General features: G+C 39.0%; 1 protein-coding gene across 1 annotated transcript in view; it reads right to left on the bottom strand.

Moving 5' to 3' along the window:
* Positions 1-4,597: 4,597 nt before the first annotated feature.
* The window catches only part of hs2st1a (heparan sulfate 2-O-sulfotransferase 1a), a 57,977-nt gene continuing 52,205 nt past the window's right edge, over positions 4,598-10,369 (bottom strand). Inside the window, exons 6-7 of the mRNA XM_037682169.1 lie at positions 9,473-9,630; positions 4,598-5,602 (exon numbers count right to left, since the gene is read on the bottom strand). Of these exons, the coding sequence (XP_037538097.1) occupies positions 5,379-5,602; positions 9,473-9,630 (382 nt within the window). The 3' untranslated portion in view covers positions 4,598-5,378. The remainder of the gene's footprint in view (positions 5,603-9,472; positions 9,631-10,369) is intronic.

Below are 10,369 nucleotides of genomic sequence, written 5' to 3'. Positions count from 1 at the left end.
TGCAAAGTCCTTTAAATGGTCTCAGTCTAGTTCTGTAGGCTACACAATCATGGGGAAGACTGCTGACTTGACAGTTATCCAAAAGACGACCATTAACACCTTGCACAGGGAGGGCAAGACACAAAGGGTCATTGCTAAAGAGGCTGGCTGTCTATAGAGCTCTGTGTCCAAGAACCACATCATCTGCAAAAATCAAAGATGAGACCCCTGAGGTTTCCAAACCAGGTACCCTTTTCTCCACAGCTGTGCACTTGGATCCTGTCCATGAACACCACACAAGGCAGTGGTGGTTTCTGACATGGGCGGCATAGGCAGCTGTCCAAGGTGGCATCTTGTCAAGAGCAGCACTAGCGCTCAGCCCCATCCCTGCCCTCCCCATCAAAAAATAAAACGCATTATTTCATATAGCCTGTCTAGCCTACATATGGGTTTCCCATCACTCACTTGTGGGGAATGGGCACCCTCTGCCAGGTGCAGGGCATGTAGCTGCTGCTGAGGTCTGACACAGGTTGTGAAAGAAGGGGAGAGGGATTCTCTCGTCTCCCTTACTGGGCTACCTGTAATCACTGAGTAAACCATACTGTTAATTGCTCCCAAACAAAGCACATTTCACTCATAATATTGTGAATATATATATAGCCAATAGTTCACAGCTTCTCTGTGTGAAATGGCTGAAAAAAGAATACAAAAACAAATCTGCAAATGAAGGTGAATTAGTTTAGGCCTAAATTGTTTTCACTCATGTTGGGGAAGTGTCAATTACACACATGGAAGATGGACAAGATCATGGTTATGGTTATGTTGCACAATAAGTTTACTAATTAATAACATAAGCCGCTACCTGTTGTTTACATTTAGCTGCTTAGGGTGACATATTTTGTTTTCAGCAGAAAATATTACCGTTCTCAAGATGGAAATTCTTCTAAAACTAAACTACTACATGGAAAAATAATATTAGGCTACTATAATTACTAAATTACTACTTTAATTACTACTATAATCACCTCCTTTTACAGGTGTGCAGTGGAGAGCATCCTGCGCTCCAGCATCAACGTGTGGCATGGAGGCTGCACAGCTGCAGAAAGAAAAGCTTTGCAGAGAGTGGTGAAGGCTGCACAGAAATCTGTTAGAGTCAGTCTCCTCACCATCACAGACATCTACACCTCTAGATGCAGGAAGAGGGCCACCTGCATCATGAAGGACCCCACTCACCCAGCACACACACTTTTTGCCCCGCTCCCCTCAGGAAGGAGGTTGAGGAGCATTAAGTGTAGAACCACTAGACTGAGGAACAGCTTCTACCCTGAGGCTGTTAGACTCATGAATCTCTAACCAGAATAATCACTGAAAAATCACATCATGTTGCTGCTGATCTGTTTCATGTTGCTGCTGATCTGTTTCATGTTGATGTGTTCATGTGTGCTCATCTGCTCACACAGACTCATGTTCGTGCTGCTGTTCAACGTATTGTTTTTGTACTACTAGTGCTTAGTGTGTTTTTAGTTGATGTTTTTCTTTGTTCATATCTTAGATCTTTTAACTGTTTTTATTTTACATTTTATTGTTGGATGTAACTGGGACCCTGTGCACACAATTTCATTCCACCACATGTACCCCATGTGGTGGAATGACAAATACAGAATCTTGAAACTTGAATCTTAAAGACAATGATCTTGTGATGTTGTTTGGACCGTGTTAAATATCCATTACCCAACTTCAGAACAAGCGGTAGATAATGAATGGATGGATACTCTATTAATCCCCAACGGGGAAATTAATTCTCTGTATTTTTCCCATTGCATATGTGAGCTCACATGTGCAATGGGAAAAAAATGTATATATAAAATATATACCTGTGTGTTTTTAATCTTAGCTGTTACAGTAGATACTTGCTATGTCAGTATGAAGTCCTTAAATCACTTCACATTACTTGAGAAAGTTATGTTAGCCTGCTGTAATTACTCAATGTTGCATTAGGATACTTCTCAACAACAGTTTTATAGCCTATTAAATCACTGTGAGGCATAAAATGATGAATGTTTGATAAGGAGCCTTCCTCAGCTGCACAGGCCTCTTCAGCAACAGTTCTGGAGCCTCAGGAACAGGGTCCTCCTCCTCAGCCACAAATGTGTCTCCACACATTGTCTGATCCTGAGGATGAAGACCCATTTGCCTCGACCTCCCCCCAGCAGCTCTCTCTCTTTATGGTTCTACAAAGTTCTCGGTCCACAGAACTCTTGCACCAGCTGCCAGTATTGGACTCCTGTCCAAGTCCACCAAACAATGACTGTCAGAGTCGTAATGTACAAAACTTGATGTTAAAAAAAGCAAACAGACACAAACTAAATGTCTGGAATAAAAAATATTTTTATTGTTTGTCAGTTTAAATTTAGCACAGGTGGGATAGCCACGTTGTTTCATTGGACAAAACTGCTGCAACACAAAAAGCTACAGAGAAGGCACACCAATCTGATGAAAACGGTATTTTCAAAGGTTCCTCCTCTCTTTACAAAATGAGCTTTAATTCATAGTGAATCATTTTGTCCTTATGCCACGTTGGCTGATCTATCAAATGGTTTCAAAAATTGAAAGGCACTCAATGCAAAGTATGAAATGAAACCTAAAAAAAGGTTATCACTACAGTTTTTTTTTTCCAGATTTATTGGTAAAAACCACATGTAAGTTTGAGACTGACCCACATTAGGCTGGTTGTAGTTGAGCAGCAAGTTTAACTTTTGGCCTGTTTTCAGTTATTTTGGCTGTTTCTGTAGGTAAATAAACAATTGGCATATAGTCACAATTTTTATTTAGCTTTAAGAACACATTATCCATTAATAATTCCTAACAATATTTAATAATTCATTTAAAAATAAAAAGTAATTTACTTTTTGATTTTTGTTTGGTGTTCATGACTTTGCAATGAGCACCTTTAATGAGACTTAAAAAAAAAAATCACATTTACAACAAATAAAAACCAAACATTCTGTGAAACTAGAAGACGAGTCGACTTTTAGATCAGGCTTTAAACTGGTTTCTCAGAATCCTAAATGAGGCTGATAAATAAATAAAACGATGCAGTTTGGTAACTTAACATATGAAGACGGAAGCATTTAATGCTTAAAGGTGAAGTTACAAGACTTTCTCAAAGTGTCCAGTTCACACAATTGTTTATCTTTGTCCAGAATTATATGAAAAAGAGAAAAGCTTGTAATGATTTTACAGCAGGTTGTGTTTCAGACCTTTTGGTTTCTAAACTTTTCCCACCTAATCCTGGTGTCCACAAAAAGACAAACTGCCAGAAAACAGAAATGTATATTTAAATAGTCAGAAAAAAGAAAAATTGTTAGCAGAATGAAAACAATTGGTGACCATGTTTGAATAGTGGAACAAGAGACGTCACCAAAAAAACCCAACCCAAAACGAACTAAATGCAGAGAAAATTTACACAAGAGTTTTGGAGAAAACCATTAAAACTCATAAAAGGTCCAGGTTACTGACTGGTTAGTCCATCTGTCTGCAAACATAATGATGGAAGGAGTAGTAGAAGTTACAGCAGCAGCATCTTTTTCTGTTCTTTGTACAATCCAAAACCTAAAAAAGCTGGGACGTTGTGTACAATGTAAATAAAAACGGAATGTAATGATTTGCAAATTGAAAATGCAGGTTATTCACAATGGAACGTGGTAAACAAACATTTAAACTAAGACACTACCGTTAAAAAAGGTCATTTGAAATTTATTGCACCAAAACCTCTTTAAAAAGTTGAGTTGGGGCAACAAACGGCTGTAAAACTGGTCCAAATGAGAAACAGCTGGAGGAGTGTTTTATAAATTAATGTCAACAGGTCAGAGGACCAGGTATAAAAAAAAGGAGCGTTTTAGAGAGGCTGAAACTCTCAGAAGTCAAGATGGGCTGAGGTTCACTACTCTGTGGAAAATGTATATCCAAACACGGTGCAACATTAGACCCTCAGTGTAAAAACTTAGAATATCTTATCATCTACGGTTCATAACAGAGTTCAAGACTTTGTAAAAATCTCAAAAGGACAACGTTGAGAGTCGTGATGTTCGGGCCCTCAGGAGCCGCTGCATTAACACAGGTCTGATTCTGTTGTGGACATCCCTGCATGGACTCAGCAGCACTTCCTCAAATCAGTCTGCAAACAGTTCACTCCATAAATACTGCTTAAAGCTCTATCATGCAAAGAAGAAGCAACATGTGAACACCATCCAGAAACGCTGCAGACTCTCTGAACCAAAGTTCATTTAAAACGAACTGAAGCAAAGAAGAAAACTGTTCTGTGGTCAGACAAATCCCTATTTTGAAAAACACAGATGCCACATTCTCTGTACTAAAAAAAAAAAAAAACAGATTCTGCCCGTTATCGGGGCACAGTTGAAAAGCTTGCCTCTCTGATGGTATAGGGATGCATTCATAACTCTGGCACGAGCAACTTCGACACAGTAAATGCAGAAAAGCACATACAGGTTTTAGAACATCTACTATCCAGAGGACGTCTTTTTCAGGGAAGAGCTTGCATTTACAAAGACAAACTGCATCCATTACAGCGGCATGGCTTCATAGTGGAGGACTGGTGCTGAACCTGGAACAACTTTGAGATCATTCGCTGTCACTGAATTCACAATGACCTTATTTTCTCGTTTAAAAATGGCACAATTACTTAGTTTGTGATATCTTTACTGTGTTCCATTGTGAAAATAAAATGTGGGCTTAACAAATTTACAAATCATTTGATTCAGTTTTTAATGTACATTTTTACACGTTTAATAATCGTGTGTAAAATCATTCATTTACAAGAGTCAAACATTAAATACAGTATAAAACATACACGCCTGCCCTGCACAACTATCACAGAAAAGCCTGAAATGCTTTCATTCAAGTCCGATATTAAAACAAAGAAACCAGATGTTTTACACATCGTGTTTTAAGTTAGTAGCACAAAGTGAGGCATGAGGGTGTCTTCACCATAAAAAAAGGTTAGATTTTACATATGAACAACAAATCTTATTCAAAGTACAACCAAACACAAACAGTACAAAGCCGATGGACGTATTATTTGTTTCTCAGCAAAGTTCACACTTGATCAACGTGCCAGCAGGAGCCCCTCAGCCAACAAGACCTCTGCCCCGGGAGGGAGTCGACGTGGAGAAGCTGCTGATGAAACACGAGCTCTTCGTGGCAGAGTTATGAAAAACAAGTGCTGGCAGTCTGAGTGTTCTCCTTCACACACAAATGCAGCAGGTCATCGTCAGCAGGAGTCCTCAAGCCTCACAGCACCCCGCCTTTCCTCAGACTGCACATCTTTTAGAAGTACAAAACAGAGTTCCTCCAAAACCACTCTTTAGACACGCCCCTCGTTAGTTTTTGGGGTAGATTTTTTCATAGAAGAAGTTTTGGGCCAGCAGGTAGAGCTCCCCGTCCTTTTCTCTGACAGCATGAGCCCTGACAAACTGGAACTGCTCCAGTGCAAACTCGTAGAACTCGTTCTCCATCTTCCAGATGGCCGACTGCTGCAGCTTGGCGATGGACTCCTTAGTGGGCGGCTTCTTCTCGCTCGTCTTCCGTAGGTGAGATTTCTTGCCTGTAATAAAAGAAGATGCACATTAATCTTCCGTCAACATAAAATAAACATATTAGCTGCATTTTAAACCACAAATTATATCAGATTGTTTTTTTTTAATGTTTGATCTGTTGGTAAAGCCACCTACTGTGGCTTTCACCCCTTGGCATTCTTATCTCCACTCCCTGTATAGATATACTGGTGTTCATCAATGTGAATATAAAAATATTAAAACGATTAATCAAAATCAGTTACATGTGAACGTTAGTGTTCTTCATTCAGAAAATCCACACGTCACATCTAGATTTCAGGATCTGGTTTTTATAGACACAGATTAAATGTTAAATATAAATATTTCTATATTATCACCACAGTAACCGTGTTACACACGAATGGTGGAGTCCAAACTCTTTAAGATGGTTTTGTAACCTTTTCCAGTCGGATGAGTATCAACAACTCTTTTTCTGAGCTCCTCAGAAATCTCCTTTGTTCCTGCCATGATCCACTTCCACCAACATGTTGTGGATATCAGACTTTGATAGATCCTGTTCTTTAAATCAAACAGGGTGTCCACTCACACCTGATCATCATCCATCGAGTGAAAACACCTGACTCTAATTTCACCTTCAAATTAACTGATAATCCTAGAGGTTCACATACTTTTACCACTCAAATATGTCATATTGGATCATTTTCATAAAAAAAAAAAAAAGACCAAGTATAATATTTTTGTCTCTTTTGTTTAACTGGGTTCTCTTAATCTATTTTTAGGACTTGTGTGAAAATCTGATGATGTTTTAGGTCAAATTTATGCACAAATATAGAAAACGACGTATAAAGGCTTCATAAACTTTCAAGCACCACCGTACTTCCTGAATCTAAGGTCGGCATCCAACTTTAGTGTTTTGGATCTTTACATCTGCTTCTTTATCGAGCTTTATGCATAAACTTATTTATAAATTAGTTTTCCTGGTATTTTACATTGTGATGCAATGTTGCCAGGTGTCAAAATGACTGCAGAGCACAACTGAAATATAGTTAGATATGAATACTGTTTAGACTGAGTATTTCAACAAACCAGAAGTAGGCATGAATATATCTAGACCACAATGCATCACAAAATACCGACTTTGGTCATGCCCATTAGTAACTGTAAAACAGTCAATTTCCAGCAGTCAGGCAACAAAGTAGAAATAATATCAAGGGAAGTGAAGACTTTTCTAACACAATATATACACCAATAGGAGGCTCCGGTACTAAATATTTGTGGTAATATTCTTCCCATGTTAAAATCTGTCACATCTTACAAAGGTTACTAAAAAGAAACACCACAAACTTGGTACTCATCACTCTCAGGTTCTGCCTCATTGTTTCCATGTAGGTAGTCTGAAAATCTGTCACTGATGGAGCTCTGAGAAAACACATGGAGCAACAAATAAAACTACCGTCAGGAGCTAATTGTCCTGTTTTTATCCTCTCTATGTTAAAGAAAACAGGATCATACTTCAAGCCAGTGGCGATTTTAGCCTCTTTTTAGGGGTGCTCAAGCACCTCTAAATTTTAATTCAGCACCCCTGAAAAATAAAGAAACCATCATTAGGATTTTGTAAGGAAACTCAGTTCTCAAATCTTAGATTTACCAAAATATTGAATAAATTTCAAATAAACATGGAATAAATGATGGCACTCTTAAACGGGCCAGTAAAATCTTTGATATTTTTTTTTTTCACGAGTCAGATCTTCGACAACACCTGTCAATCAATCCAGCAGGCTTGCCAGCAACTGACCAATTAGTGATCTCAATTTATCCCAAAGTGAAACACTCATAACCTGCAGGAGCTCCACCCCCTTTTCCCCCGACAACATTGTCGGCGTCTTGCATTATGAACGCTTTGTGGTCAGAGGGATTTCGTGAAAAATCACCAGAAAAAATGGTTAAACGTTGTCAGTGTAACATGTAATTCAGACGGCGTTACCCAGAGTGTTTAAAGAGTGGAATACAGTTTATTACATTTTCAAAACCTAAACTGAGTCTGGAAAAATGTAAAAGATGACAAAGGCCGTGAGGCCGACCTCACGAGCAGCTGAATACAACAGTGATAAACAGGAAGTACCACATGTTCATCTGTACAAAGGTAACTGCAGGTAAATCTTCATTTTCTGTCATAATTACATTGTATGTTTAATGGTTAAATTAAAGGTTAATGCTTAAAGTTAGTTGTGCTTTGTTTTGTATGTAGATCTATGTTGCAACTTCTGGTTGTATAAGTTTAGTCTTTGTTATGATCAGTTAACACTAAACTGACTTTGTGTAAAGCATTTTTCAGGTTGTGTAATGAAAAGCAGAGCGCTACGTTCGTAGCATCTTAGCTAGCGTGTCTGTATTGCACGCTGCTAGCTTAGCGCTACTTCTTGTTGTGCCGTGCTCTTTAAAATAGTTATTGAGTCAAGTGTTTACTTATGTAGGTAAACGTAGATGTTTAAAAACCCATTAAAATACATCAGAATGCAGGAAATGACATATAATATATTCAAATTTTTCTGCGGGAGGACCCCCCACCAGCGTGTCCCCCCCCCCACATTATAAATGCTTCTGATGCCAATGGCTACTTAGATGTTCAACCCAAGAGCTGTTGTTGGCACTGGGGGTTGAGCACCCCTAAAAGTCAGATCCTAGAATCGCCCCTGCTTCAAGCTAACAAAAAACCCTAAAATGTCAGACACCTACCAAAAGATCAGCCAGTAAACATCATCATCCAGTACTGAGAAGATATCAGAGGACTTGTTTTACTGTTTATTATTAGAAAACAGACTGCATGACTCTTAAATCTGAAGTTCAGTCTCCTTTATTAAATCAGAGTTAAGCGATTGAGTTTTGCTGCTAAACATGAACATCACAATGAGTCATGGCACATCTTTGTTCTCGTCTCACTGAATCCTTCTCTTCATTATTTACGCTGGCTGCACTTATTGTAAACAATCTTTAACTTCATTGATGAGAAGCTTGACTGCAGATTGACCCCAGATCAATTCTCAAATGAGCAATCCAGCCTGCTAACACACAAGCACGCTGCGTAGGCATACACAAACACACAGTTATGTTTAGTGCTGCAGGGTTTATGACTCTGTAGATACAAAGTGATGACAATACTTGGAAAATACGTTCAAGATAACATCAAATATTTAATCAATACACGCGTGTTTTAGAACCACCTTTTGTTTGTTTACAGAATTCATTAATTAAAGGCATTGTTTGGATAAACCTAATTAGAGAATAATTTTTATGTATGGTCTCTTTGGTACGCCCCCTCCTCCATTTTGTTGACTGATAAAGCCTTCCGGATCGAAGGCAAAATGTTTCAGCACAACAAAAAAAGAAACTGTCCAGATGACCTGACTGAAAAATGTTGGATTGTATACCTGGATTACTGAGCATGGACTTTGTTGTTTTCAACCAGTTTGACAAGACTGTCATCAAGGAAGAGGGTCAGCAATGGAGGAGGGGGCGTACCAAAGAGACCATCTTATCACAAGCAGAACTGGTTTGTTCCACTTTGGAGTAAGCTGTTTGGGGGAAGAATCAGTTTTGTGTTGTGTGTTTCCTTGACTGATGAAGCCTTCTGGATCGAAGGCGAAACGTTTCAGCACAAAAAAAAAAAGAAACTATTCAGATGACCTGACTGAAAAATGTTGACTCCAGGAATAGATTTTAAATCAGAAAACAATCTTAATGGGAATAACTGCTGGATGTCCAGTCCCTGAGGTGTGAGAATGGTTTTCTGTCTGATGAACCTCTGCACTGGTTTTGATGACTGCTGGGATAAACACCAGCCTCCATGAATTGGGGTAAGTACAGAAAATGGACGGACAGATGTTTGGTAATGACCGCACCTGTTTTATACAGATCAGTGGCTCCTTTGAAGAAGCGTGGCAACGCGGCCTCCAGCATCATGACAAAGTCCTCCAGCTCTTCTGTGACTCCCACTAGCATGTACTCATTCACCAGGTTGTATTTGGCCTGATCCAGAGCCCACTGGCTGCCCACGTTCCTACACAAAGATCAGAAGGAGTTTTTGTCACTGTTGTACAGAAAAGGCCACAGACATTTGGGAATGACAGAAAGACGAAAGGAGGTGGAGAACAATGTGAGGGAAACATAAACGAAGAGGAGACGAACAAGACCAAGACGGTTATAAACACAGAGGCAGGAAGATTGATGAGGTGGGATGTGAATCAAGAGGACAGATTAAAAAAAGCAGCTGTCGTCAGAATGAAACATTAGGAGATGAGGTGTACGTTTGTTTAAAGCTGTGTTAAACAAGCCTTAAGAATAAAGGGGTTAAAATGAAGAAAGGCAGGACTAAAGACACATGTTAAAGAAGTTATGGATCACAGTTACTGTGAGGTTTGACATGGCTTAAAGAAATAGTCCAGCCATTATGACGCAGCTATGAAAGTTTGAACTGTTATTCTCGAACTGCTGTAGATAGCTCCTTGAACTCTCAGTTTGGTGAAACAGAGTTTAAGTTTGACAGACATAAGAGCTGGTCCAAAGGCAGCCAAGCCCAAAGTGGACTGCTGTCATCTTCAAACAGCTCAACTGTAAAAAAAAAAAAATATAAAGGCTTATATAAATGTACTTATATAAACTGTTCCACCGCTGCCAATTTCACAAAACATGTTCTATTTATAGATGTGCCAGTCCAAGTGCAAAGAGCAACAGTAGAGGGATGTAACACATCCAGTGCTCACATCCAGCTGGAACTTCATAATTATTTTGTCAAAATA

The sequence above is a fragment of the Nematolebias whitei genome, chromosome 9, assembly GCF_014905685.2.
Source record: "Nematolebias whitei isolate Nwh7 chromosome 9, NemWhi1, whole genome shotgun sequence".
In the NCBI taxonomy this organism is placed as follows: domain Eukaryota; kingdom Metazoa; phylum Chordata; class Actinopteri; order Cyprinodontiformes; family Rivulidae; genus Nematolebias; species Nematolebias whitei.
This window is presented reverse-complemented; position numbering and strand designations above follow the sequence as displayed.